We start from the raw sequence: 11,665 nt of genomic DNA, 5'->3' as shown, positions 1-11,665 counted from the left end.
ACTAATGTTTCTGTGAATGTTATTTACTCTGCGAATCAAAAGTACAGCTCAAATTAACTTCATCATCATTATTATTATTATCATCTTTTAGTTCTCGCCACTGATTGGCTGGACAGACCTCCTACGTCAGACGAAAACTGTGTCAGCTTGTACTTCCGGTGTCACGACCCTCTCCTCTCGCTCTACCATGCGCGTGTTAGGAAAGTAATCATGTTGCTGCTTGTGAAAAACCCAGAAGAGGAAAATTAACCCGCTTCTTGTTACATGTTCAGCGCTCAAGAGAGAAGAGGAGACTTCCACAGCAAGACGAGGAATGTGTCAGGATAGCTGACAAGAATAAAACCTAAAACAAAAGTAAAATAGGAAAAGAAACTAGCGAGGTAGTTTGGTAAAAACAGTCGCTATGGCTCTGTACATGAAAGCCGCTGAGATCCTGGAGAAAGCCGAGAGGAAGCAGGGCGCCCTGAAGACTCTGGTTTACGACAGTAAATTTGGGAACATCAAGCAGCTTTTCGCTTTGGTCTGTGAGACGCAGAAGTTTTCCGCCATCCTACAGGAGATCATCGAGACCACCAAGCTGCTCAAACAGACCAAGCTGAAGATGCACCTGGCCAAGGTGCTGGTCTACGACCTGCTGATGGGGCAGGGGCTGAAGTGCGGCGGCGCCTGGAAGGCTGTCATGATGAAGCATCGCTCCAGGATGCAGGCGGTGCTTGCTCGCATGAAGGTAAAGCAGAAGGTGAGCAGGAACGAGGACCTGCTCCAGGCCGGCGTCAGGCAGAACCCCGGGGACCAGCTGCCCAGGTATGTGCGTGTGAACACCTTGCAGACCACCGTGGAGGATGCTGTGGACTACCTGAAGAGGGATGGCTTCACCTACCTGGGACAGGCCTCCAGGCTGGATGACTTGACCCTGGAGGGGAGAGACTTTGTGAAGGACCTACACCTGCCCGAGGTGCTGGTCTTCTCTCCTAGAACAGACTTCCATGACCACTTCCTGTACAAAGCCGGCCATATCATTCTGCAGGACAAAGCCAGCTGCCTCCCCGCCCATCTCCTCAACCCCTCACCTGGTTGCCATGTCATCGATGCCTGCGCCGCCCCCGGCAACAAAACCAGCCACCTGGCAGCCAAAATGAAGAACAAAGGCAAGCTGTTTGCCTTCGATCTGGATGCCAAGCGACTCAGCACCATGTCGACCCTCCTGCTCAGAGCAGGGGTCACCTGTCAGCAGCTGGCCAACCAGGACTTCCTGAAGGTGGATCCTGACAGCACGCAGTATAAAGATGTTGAGTATATCCTGCTGGATCCCTCCTGCAGCGGATCAGGTAGAGTAACCAGTGTCCCTGTAAACATGTTTAATGTTGTCCAGATTGTCTTTACAGGTACGCCTGGACCTGTGAATCTGTGCAACATGTGACTATAGATTCATAGTCACATGTTGCACATGTTTGTCAGGACAGTAAAACTCTGTAAACATATAAACTTCACCTCCATTTCTCATTCTAACTCATACTGTCTGTCCTGCACTGTGTAAATGAGTATCGATTAACTGTTAACTCTACATATAGATCTACATTGGTATTCATACTTCTGCTATGAATACTGTGTTATTCTGTTTTTTTGGCACACAGAGGTTTTTTTTTTTGGATATTTATTAAAACAGGTTCCTTGACAAGAAGTCTCAAACAACTTTATATCCACTACACAGAAATGTAAATTACTGTCCCTTTCTTACACTGCTATGTTTGGGTTCATGTTTATTGTTTTTTCTGTTGACATCTGGACCACAGTAAATTCCTTTTACTTGCTACTTGGTGAATAAATCTGATTCTGATATGACCACTACCTATCTCGAGCTATTATGTGGTTAAGATAAGCACTTTTTGTGCATCAACAGCACCCCTCCTTGTGTCATCGCTGTATGCTTAAAAGAAATTTTAATGTCCTAAACCTCTCAAAGGAGACCTGTGGAGGTCGGGGTCAAAAATGGGAGACTTTGGACGGGTGATACCTGGATCATAACCAGCAACTGTGTGCTGTAATTGTAATTTCTGTTATCTGTGTGGGTTTCAGGTATGGTGTGTCTGCGGGACAACACCTCTGCTGACCAGGAGAAGGATCAGGCTCGTTTGGCCTCCTTAGCCTCCTTCCAGCTTCGTTGCCTGAATCACGGCCTCAGGTTCCCTTGCCTGAAGCGCCTGATCTACTCCACCTGCTCCATCCACAGCAAGGAGAACGAGGAGGTCATAACCGCCTGTCTGCAGCAGAACCCCGGCTTCAGGTAGCAACAGTCCGCTCTCACTAGATGAAAATAAACCTTTTCATATTTTTATACCTGCAAATATTAGAGCATTTGCTTTCCCAGTGTGCTCGTATTTCTGTTGGACATCACATTATTGGTGGCACTATTACTTTAATGGTTTTTTCTTCCTTCAGACTGGTTCCTCTGCTGCCTCAGTGGCCTGAACGAGGCCTGGAGCCGCTGACTCAGTGTCTGCGTGCCAGCACCTCCAAGACCCGCACACACGGCTTCTTTGTGGCTCTGCTGGAGAAATATGCTGAAGCTGGGAAACTGCAGCAGGAACCAGCCGTCCAGATAAGGTAAATACAGGAGGTGTCACGTGAAGTTAATCTAAATAAAAAGTCCTGTTTGCTCTGAATTAGTATTTTCAAAGGACATCAAAACAGTTATTTAATTTACATTCAAATATGTCACATCTGTATAATATAATGTTGTTTAGTGCCTTTAATTTGTATAGTGAATGTTATTTATTTTTGTTTTTTTATTCATTTAGTTTATTTATTTAGTTATTTGTTTTTGATGGATTTCTATTTCTATTGTATATTGAGCTTCAGTCATTATCTGTCTTAATAAATGGAGGCACCACAGTTAGTAAATAATGTGTAATTAGTGCACATGATGTAAAAATGAATCTGGCAGCTCAGCAGTGACAGTTTGGGTGCACTTCCATAAAGTTTGGGGGCTTGTGAGAAACAGATTTTAAAAAAGAATGATGAAAATTGAACCAGCAGAGGCCGAGACTTTCAACTTTTAGTCCTGCACTTCCCATAATGCATCTTGATACCCTCCCTGCTTGATAAATATCCACCCTCCCAGTTTGTAACACAGGCTTTCTGTTGTAAGTTTAACACTCAAACTGAAGCTGAAATAACTTCAGAAATCTCCCCTCAGAGCCACAGTAGATATTACAGCCTCAGACTGTTCTCACAAGCTGTTCAGTTTTCCCTCTGACAAGTGATCCAGCCTGCATATGTAATATCGGTGGAGTGCCCCTTTAAAAGAAGCTCGTAATACAGAAAAACAATTAATCCTGAAATCAGATGAGCAGGTTGACTGTTGCCGTTTGCTCTGTCATAGTGACTCACAGGTGACGCCACGCAGTCCACCTGCCAGTGAGAAGAGACCTGCAGCGTCTTCAGAAGAGTCTGAAGCTTCAGAGACGGAGGACAAACCGACACCTGCTGCAGGGCAGACTGACAGTACACCAGGGAAGAAGAAGAGGAGGAAGAGGAAAAAGAAGAAGAAGAAGGCGGCAGCAACAGCGGAGTGATAAGAAATGTAAAATGAGACTGCTACAGCATGTTGTCTGGAGGGAACGCTCTACAATGGCTGGCTTTTCACAGCAGACATTTTGACTCATGGTAGTAGGAAGCCTAAGTGTTATTAATAACACTAACGAGGGCTCAGTTCTATGTCTATGTGTGAAATAATCCTGTGGAGATATATGTGGAGGATGTAACTGAGAAGTAAAGATTGTTTTAATGTACAATCAGTGTTTTATCAGCTCTCTGTGTGTCATTGTTGTTAAATATTCTCATTCTCTTAAAATATTCTCTGGTTTTCTTTATTTACATTTCAAGAGTTTTTTTTAAGGTGCAGTAACAGCTTTTACCCAGCAGGGGGCAGAAAACCAGCAGACAACCATTTTTTCAAGACAGTTTTTTAATTAAAAAGGATTAATTTACAAACATCAAGGCATAGAGACCAAAACAACAATAAACACCAAATAACATACGAGGCACATTAGATAAAAAAGATGCCTTAAATTATATAAAATATCATAATGTAAATAATAATAGAAACATTTATTTTTTAAACTAAATAATAATAAGTGTGCCCTCTTCCATAGTTGGTCTAGAAGTCATCAGATATTTTCAGTTAATAATAATCATCTTTGAGGAGAGACTTTGCATGTTTTATATTTTTCTTTTCATTAGTCTCAAAGTACTGATGATTGTTCACAAGGTCTCTTCTTAAAACAGAAAATCAAAGCTTCATTTTCCTTCATTTACATACGTGGATGAAACATTTCGCCTGGAGTGTCAGGCTGTTCATTATCAATTCACTGTTAACGTCTTTCTTGTCAACACGAAACACAATACTTTCTGTTAAAAGAAGATAAAGTACCGACAGACCAGCCACCGGCAGCCGCCTGCTGAAGAAGAAACGGCTAATTTCCGGTCAAACAGACTCCGCTATTGGTTGAAACCCTCGTGGCTCCTGTGACGCACTTACGCAATCTCTTTTGTAACTGTTGAATAATGTTTTCATAACAGCGTCTCTTCCAGCACGACTTTAAGGAAACACAAAGTAAGTCACTTTTATTGATTTAGTCTATTTTAATGTTTATGACAATTGTTAAAACAAAGGAAAAACAATATGAATACTAGCTTCTCCTTCAACTATGTATTTATTTATATTGCTTTCTTATCTAACATGCAAGTAAGTAATGAGCAACTATATAACTCTTGTTAGAGCTGCAGCCCGCTTCAAGCAGCTTCTCCTCCGGCCCTGCAAGCAACATGTTCCCGGTGCCCAAAGTGAAGCTGTCCGGAGGTCTGGAGATCTGCCGAGTCCTGAACGGGATGTGGCAGGTGTCCGGGGCTCACGGCCCGGTGGATAAAACCAGAGCAGGTGAACATTAACCCGCCCGGGGTTCATGGATATTTAAAAACATGTAACTGTTAGGTGTATATCTGTGGATATTACGGATAGCTTTGAATAGAAACATTGTCTTGTTTAGTTTTTTAATTAGATGTACACTATAATTTACTTGTTGAAAGATAGAAGTGTTTATTAATGTATTTGTCAGCAGCTGTAACTCCTCCTGTGGGCCGTTTGTGGAGGCTGGTGTATAAACGATGAATGACAATCTAGTAAAACTCTGATGTAAGGATATAGAATATGTGTTGTTAGGAGAAGTCAATGAATACTTGAAACTGTCCTTATTTGGACAGATCTGCTTATAACTACACTATAGTGTGTCATAAACTATGTTTGTATACTGATTATGAATCCTAAATATGAGGACTGAAAGTGTTATGATTACAGGTCTAGTTTACTGTATGAAGCACTACAATTTGGATTTGGATGTTGTTTGAAAGTTACACCAGGGCCATGGTAGGAGCCCTGTTTCAAGAGTCAATAGTTTTTCTTTTTACTCAAAGGAGACAAACCTAATAATATGTGTTAATCTCACTTTGCAAGGATTGTATAGTAAAGCTGCATGCAAATGAAAATGTTTGAACAATATCAGGAAAGTATTTAAAATGTGTTAGAGGTAGATTAACTCAGATACTACAGATCATCTGCATATGTTAGTGGTGCAACATCTTGACTGTGCAAAAAGACTTTAGCAGATCAGCTGTGACTGTCACTGTTTATACTCTCTTTAAGTACCTGTTACACAGCTGAACGACGCTGTTTCCTCTCTTCTCTCTCCAGTTGAGGACATGCAGGCCTATGTAGACGCTGGTCTGACCACATTTGACATGGCAGACATTTATGGGCCTGCCGAGGAAATATTTGGACAGTTCAACAGCCAGGTACACACACACACACACACACACGTTTTAAGGTAGAAACGTGTGAGCAACTGCGATCAAATAAGCATTTAATTTGATCACACAGTCTGACCTGCTGTTTGGTGAGTTTCCATCTCAATGTATTTTATTATTATAAGAGACTTAATGAAGTGGTTGAATCTGTCATAGCCACATTATCACCCTGATAGTCTGGCTATGATAAGAATTTTACAAAACAAACAAACAAACAAAAAAAAAAAAACACAACAACTTTGAATCATGTTTTTCATTTTGTTTGTGAGGAAATTCAAACTAATCCGACCTTGTCGTTTGGTGAAATCTACATAACTTCAATATTACAATTTTTATTACAAGTTTTTCCCCCTTTTAAGAAATAGTTGTCTGTGATTTTAAGAATCATTTTAAAATAAAGTAGATGAACAGAAAAATGCACATACAATGTTGATTAGACAGATATTTCTAATTGTCTAATTGTCCTACTAGCTTGTGTTGTCAAGTAACAAAATTCTTGGTCTGAAAAGTGCAACATTATTCTCAGTAATAAATATTAGTACAGGACACGTTTAATCAAGAAGAAATGAATCACAGTAACACAGTTAAGTTGCATTAATTCCACATCCTGCCTGATGTTTTTGACTGATTCAAACACATAAAACACAAGAGGGAGCTGATGTACTGTAGTAGACTGAAGTTGGTGCTCCATGGGGGCCTGTGTGTGTGTGTGTGTGTGTGTGTGTGTGTGTGTGTGTGTGTGTGTGTGTGTGTGTGTGTGTGTGTGTGTGTGTGTGTGTGACATAGACAGAAAGGACGAAACGGAGACAGTGAACAAGAGAGACTCAAGAAAAAAACAGGCGACTGAAGGAGTTTCTCATTCTGTTTCCTGACAAATACAAAATAAAACATCTATATTATGTGATATAAATATGAAAATAAAATCCCTAAAAACTATTTATTTGGTTTGCAGTTTGCTGTGACAGGACTCCCAGGATTACTTTGGGGAATAATATTGAGGTGAAAAGGTCCAACAAGCTGCATATAAACCTGTCCTAAATTCAATTAGTCTCACATTTTCTTTAATAAAACCTTTGTATCTCAAAGTAAAGTAAACTGATCATAGTCAGGACATGCTGTATTATTTAATACAGTTTTATTGAGGTAACTGTGATGGATACAGTTGTCATTCACACTGTATATTACTGTAAGCTCAGTCCTGCCTGGTTATTGATTCTCCATCCAGCTGTTAGTGGCAGAGATGTTACTGTGTTCTCCACAGAGCTGCAGACACTCAACACACACATTAAGAAATGCTCTCACAGTCCACTAACACACACACACACACACACACACACACACACACACACAGGGGTCCCAGTGTGGCTCAGATCAGAGTTTTTGTGGCTGATGTGTTGTGACAGTCTAATGGTATTGACTGCAGTGTCGGCCGTTCACCTGGAATAATGTGCAGAGAATCAGAGAGCTCTTCTCTCACCAACCCATCTTTTCTCTTCTTCTTACTATTTATCTCATTACATTTGCTTTCTTGACTCTTTGTCACGGTTACAGTAAATGAATCAACAGATACCTCTGAACTCCTGCATCCTGTTAAATAATTTGCATCACAGTATTTTTGGCTGCAGTACAAAACCGTTACAAACTGTGGTGCAACATTTGATCATTTGCAAGATACTGAATGTGGTAATAATAGATAATATTGTACAGAAACAAGCCCATTCAAATGGTTTGTTATGTTTATGACTCTTTGTCTGATCTGTAGCCGAAGTCCAGATCATCTGGGAACGCCATCCCAGCTTTGCAGAGTCTGACTAAATATGTGCCAAGACCAGGACCAATGGACCGCAAGGTGAGCAGCTGACAAACGGGTTTGGAGGGACATTCACACTCAGTCTGCAGTGTGTCTAACAGTGAGGACAGTGCTAACCTCTAGAGAGCAGTGCCTTTCTATATAAAGAGCACCGGTCTACCTGAGGGAGATTTCATCTCTGGAAATTTGAGCTCTTGGAGATCAGACCAACTTAATCCTTCACACTGCAATATGAATATTCTGCAAACTCAGTATCAATATGTTGTAATTGCAGTATTGCAGTACAGTATTACAGTACTCTTGTACAGATTAAGCAACTTCTTTTATGTTAAATAATTTGGGTTTTCTGAGTCACAGCTAAACGCACCGTCAGGCAGTTTATTTTTGAGCTGATGTACACAGCAAGAGACTTGCTTGAGTCTGGACCCTCATGTTGAATGAAACTCTGCTCATTAAATGCAGTTTCTTTTTTGTTTTTAAAGTCAGTACAGTCAGTTTCACTGTTGAAAGTTGAGACAGGGGCTGAAGTGTCTGTCTGTGCAGGTGGTGGAGAAAGCGCTGCAGCGCTCTATGACCCGTATGCAGGTGGACAGTCTGGACTGTGTTCAGTTCCACTGGTGGGACTACAGAGACAAGAGATACCTGGACGCACTGGGGCACCTGTCCGACCTGCAGCAGGACGGACTCATACGTATGTACACTATAATACACATCCTACATACACTGTAGAAGGTATCAGTCCACATACGCAAAGACACATATTTATGTGATCATACAGTATATCTCAAGTGTCAAAACAGGAAAGCAGACGTGTTTATCTTGATGGTTTCCTGTGATCCAGGATCTTTACTTTCATTCTGGGATTCAAGGTACCAACTGTTGTCTTCTGTTGTCAGGTGAGCTCTCCCTCACTAACTTTGACACACAGAGACTGGAGGAGATCACCAGCAGAGGCATCCGCATCTCCAGCAACCAGGTAACACTTCCCTCTACTCAACACTCCTCCATCACACTCATTTCTGTCTCCGTCTCTTTTTTTTGTGTATTAACAACATATTTAATGTGTCTGTGTTTCAGGTTCAGTACTCTCTGATTGACCAGCGACCTGCAGCGAAGATGGAGCAGTTCTGTCTGGAAAACAACATCCAGCTCCTCACTTACGGCACTCTGGGTGAGACACAACGCATTATATGAATTATAATTATATAATGTGCGTTACTTACACATGAACATCACTCCGGTAAAGCGTTTTACAAAGAGGAGGGCTTCATGATTTATGATGTAAGCAGCACATTTACCATCGTGATGTAAAGATGTAAAATGGTGGGCTTTGTAAGATGGAGTCAGCATGACGACACGACGACACATCCTCTCTCGTCCGCCCTCCCCCTCTCATCTTTACTCCATCATCTCCCTTGTATATCAACCTTTCCCTCCCTCCGTCTCTGCATCCCGTCCTCCTGCTAACCTCAACGGTCATCTCTGCCCTTTTTTTCCCCTCCATCACTTCTCCCCTCCTTTTCCTCGTTTTCTCTCTTAACCTTCTCTTACTTCACCTTCTTTGTCCTCGCTGTCCTCCTCCATCTCATCTATTCTCTTCCTCCATCCTTTTACCCCTGCCACCTCCTCCTCCTCCTCCCACTTCTCCTTTTACTCCATCCCATATTTCCTCTCCTGCCCTCTTTCCATCCTCTCCAACTCATTTAACTCCTTCTCTCCTCTCTCAGCTGGAGGTCTGCTCTCTGAGCGTTATCTGGGAAAGGCAGAGCCGAACACCAGGGCGGAGCTTTACACCGCCTCCCTCTCTAAGTACAAGAACATGATTGACACTTGGGGCGGCTGGAGACTTTTCCAGGACCTCCTTGTCACCTTGGAGACCGTTGCCAAGAGACTTGACTGCTCGGTGGCCAGCGTGGCAACGCGTTACGTGCTGGACCGCCCTGCAGTGGGCGGGGTCATCGTGGGCTGTCGGCTAGGCGTAGCAGGGGCGGGGCGTCACATCAGAGACAGTCTACGTAGCTGTAGCCCTGACCTGAAGCTGGCAGCGGAAGATCTCGCCGCCATTGAAGCAGTGACACGCCGCTCCAGGGACCTCATGGCGCTCATTGGGGACTGCGGGGATGAGTACAGGAGCTAAAAGGGGAGAGGGGGTGGACTGACTGACTGGATGTGACAGAAGGAGGGAGGAGTAAAGCGAGGGAGGAAACATCTCACACAGCACAGTCCAACAGTGAAAAATAATATAAATGGAACTTCTGATGAAGATCAGTCTCCAATCTCAGTTTCTGCACAAAGAGACTGTAGCTGCTCCTCTGTCATAGATTATAAAGAGCATTCAGCCTAAAATGATCTTTTTGCATTTATAAGTGTTATAAGTAAGATTATGCGCCTCATACAAGATGTAGTTATACTTCCACCTGAATGCCTGATGCAGTTGAACAGGCTTTTTTCGATGAGGGAGAGAAGTTTCTCATTCATGCCTGAATACATTTTCACAGAGAGGAATAATCAGTGTTTACATTAAGGTATCCAGCATGTCTTTAAGTCAGAATTTAGTGATAGTTCAGCGTCAAAGTTGTCATTTTAAGCCGTAATAAGAATTTATATCATAATCTAATGAAAGAACATAATGAGATGGTGTCTACTTTTTACTTGAATTTAATATTTAAGTTGAATCACTTTTTTTTTTTTTTTTTTACTAAGTAAATGAGAAAACCACTCTAAAGGAGTGAAAGGAGAACAATAAAACCTCTAAAAAAAGTCATTTTTTGCTGTTTCCCTAGAGTTCATTTATTATAGGATCATTTCACCTAAATCATAAATAAAATGTGGTATCTAGCCATGCAGAGCGTTCAGGAAGGTCTTTTTATCATCCTGGACAACGAGACATTTTTCCTGGAAAGAGATGTTGATGATGTGGAGATGTATATCATAATATACACAGATATTCTTGTGACCTGGGTGAACTGACCCGTTAAATTATATCATGAGACAATGTTCATCAATATTCCTTTGTGTCTGAGAAAATGGCCATGAGGTAGACGTGTTGGCGTGTACAGTATGTACAATACTGAGGGGGCAGGGGCTCAATGATGTGGAAGGAAATGGGGAACCCTGTAGCACTGTCTCGCCCTACACATGACGAGAAAACGCACACGCACACACACACACACACGGAAATGTTAATCTCCCATCACTAAACATAAAATTCACTTTTATGATAATAGCATGTGCTGCTTTGTGTGACTGGTGAGGGATTGTGGTGACTAGATACTGTGTGTTTTAAGGTATACATGGGTGAGGGCATAATTATAGTGTGATTATTATGTGTAGTCTGTATGTAATTAATTAATCTGTGTGTGCTGTGAGCATGTTTTAATGTTGGGTTTTACATGTTTGCATGTACAGTATGTGTACTGAAGTAGCAGCAATGTAGTCTGACAGGAGGGTGTGTGAGCCACTCCACGTGCGTTCATATGCACTATAATGTGTGTGTGTCTATGCGTTAGTGAAGAATCCATACAACAGATTGACAGATATGCAGACAGATGCTTAGACGAGCGACGGAAAGAAACGCCCAGCCTGTCTATGCTCCCAGCACCTACAGTGTGTGAACATTATGAACATACACACAGGCGCGCACACAATCTGTCAGTCTGTTTTACATTTCTGCCTCGCACACACACACACAGCTGACACACTCTGTCCACCTCAAAGACGAGACAGACTGCTGCTGCGCTATAGGAGCGGGGTCAAAGGTCGTCCCAGATATCACATCCAATCGTCTGTGGCTCTTCTCACCAGCTGGAGTTCAGTCAGCGCAGAGCACAAAGGATTGTGAGGTATAGTGAAGACAAAGAGGATCTTTTTGTGATTCTGCACGAAGCTGTTAAACACATTTAGAAACATTTGAAAACAACTGTTTACCTTTGACTGCAGCGTGTCAGAGTAGCTACTGTCTACATTTAAGAAGTCTCTACACAAATCACATGA

At 42.2% G+C, this 11,665-nt stretch overlaps 2 protein-coding genes across 2 annotated transcripts; both read left to right on the top strand.

Moving 5' to 3' along the window:
• Positions 1 to 150: 150 nt before the first annotated feature.
• On the top strand, positions 151 to 3,794 carry nsun5 (NOP2/Sun RNA methyltransferase 5). The gene is made up of 4 exons (XM_044352510.1): positions 151 to 1,328; positions 2,077 to 2,284; positions 2,440 to 2,604; positions 3,383 to 3,794. Exons 1-4 carry the CDS (start codon positions 404 to 406, stop codon positions 3,573 to 3,575), a joined length of 1,491 nt encoding a protein of 496 aa, XP_044208445.1. The 5' UTR covers positions 151 to 403; the 3' UTR covers positions 3,576 to 3,794.
• A 334-nt stretch (positions 3,795 to 4,128) lies between these two features.
• LOC122982894 (uncharacterized oxidoreductase At1g06690, chloroplastic-like) lies at positions 4,129 to 10,434 on the top strand. The gene is made up of 8 exons (XM_044352512.1): positions 4,129 to 4,615; positions 4,781 to 4,939; positions 5,750 to 5,850; positions 7,625 to 7,711; positions 8,216 to 8,363; positions 8,569 to 8,648; positions 8,750 to 8,843; positions 9,400 to 10,434. The coding sequence occupies exons 2-8, from the start codon at positions 4,828 to 4,830 to the stop codon at positions 9,807 to 9,809; spliced, it is 1,032 nt and encodes a 343-aa protein (XP_044208447.1). The 5' UTR covers positions 4,129 to 4,615; positions 4,781 to 4,827; the 3' UTR covers positions 9,810 to 10,434.
• The last annotated feature ends 1,231 nt before the right edge of the window (positions 10,435 to 11,665 follow it).

The sequence above is a fragment of the Thunnus albacares genome, chromosome 5 (assembly GCF_914725855.1).
Source record: "Thunnus albacares chromosome 5, fThuAlb1.1, whole genome shotgun sequence".
In the NCBI taxonomy this organism is placed as follows: domain Eukaryota; kingdom Metazoa; phylum Chordata; class Actinopteri; order Scombriformes; family Scombridae; genus Thunnus; species Thunnus albacares.
Note: the sequence above shows the minus strand (reverse complement) of the source record. Positions and strands in the feature narration are given on the sequence as shown.

What these genes read in the sequence shown, in the direction of transcription:
- LOC122982894 (XM_044352512.1), top strand. Translation starts at nt 4,828, where the DNA reads ATGTTCCCGGTGCCCAAAGTGAAGCTGTCCGGAGGTCTGGAGATCTGC. An exon ending in CAGGACCAATGGACCGCAAG is followed by an intron (nt 7,712 to 8,215) that starts GTGAGCAGCTGA and finishes CTGTCTGTGCAG; the next exon opens with GTGGTGGAGAAAGCGCTGCA. An exon ending in TCCGCATCTCCAGCAACCAG is followed by an intron (nt 8,649 to 8,749) that starts GTAACACTTCCC and finishes TCTGTGTTTCAG; the next exon opens with GTTCAGTACTCTCTGATTGA.
- nsun5 (XM_044352510.1), top strand. Translation starts at nt 404, where the DNA reads ATGGCTCTGTACATGAAAGCCGCTGAGATCCTGGAGAAAGCCGAGAGG. An exon ending in CAGCAGAACCCCGGCTTCAG is followed by an intron (nt 2,285 to 2,439) that starts GTAGCAACAGTC and finishes TTCTTCCTTCAG; the next exon opens with ACTGGTTCCTCTGCTGCCTC. An exon ending in GAACCAGCCGTCCAGATAAG is followed by an intron (nt 2,605 to 3,382) that starts GTAAATACAGGA and finishes GCTCTGTCATAG; the next exon opens with TGACTCACAGGTGACGCCAC.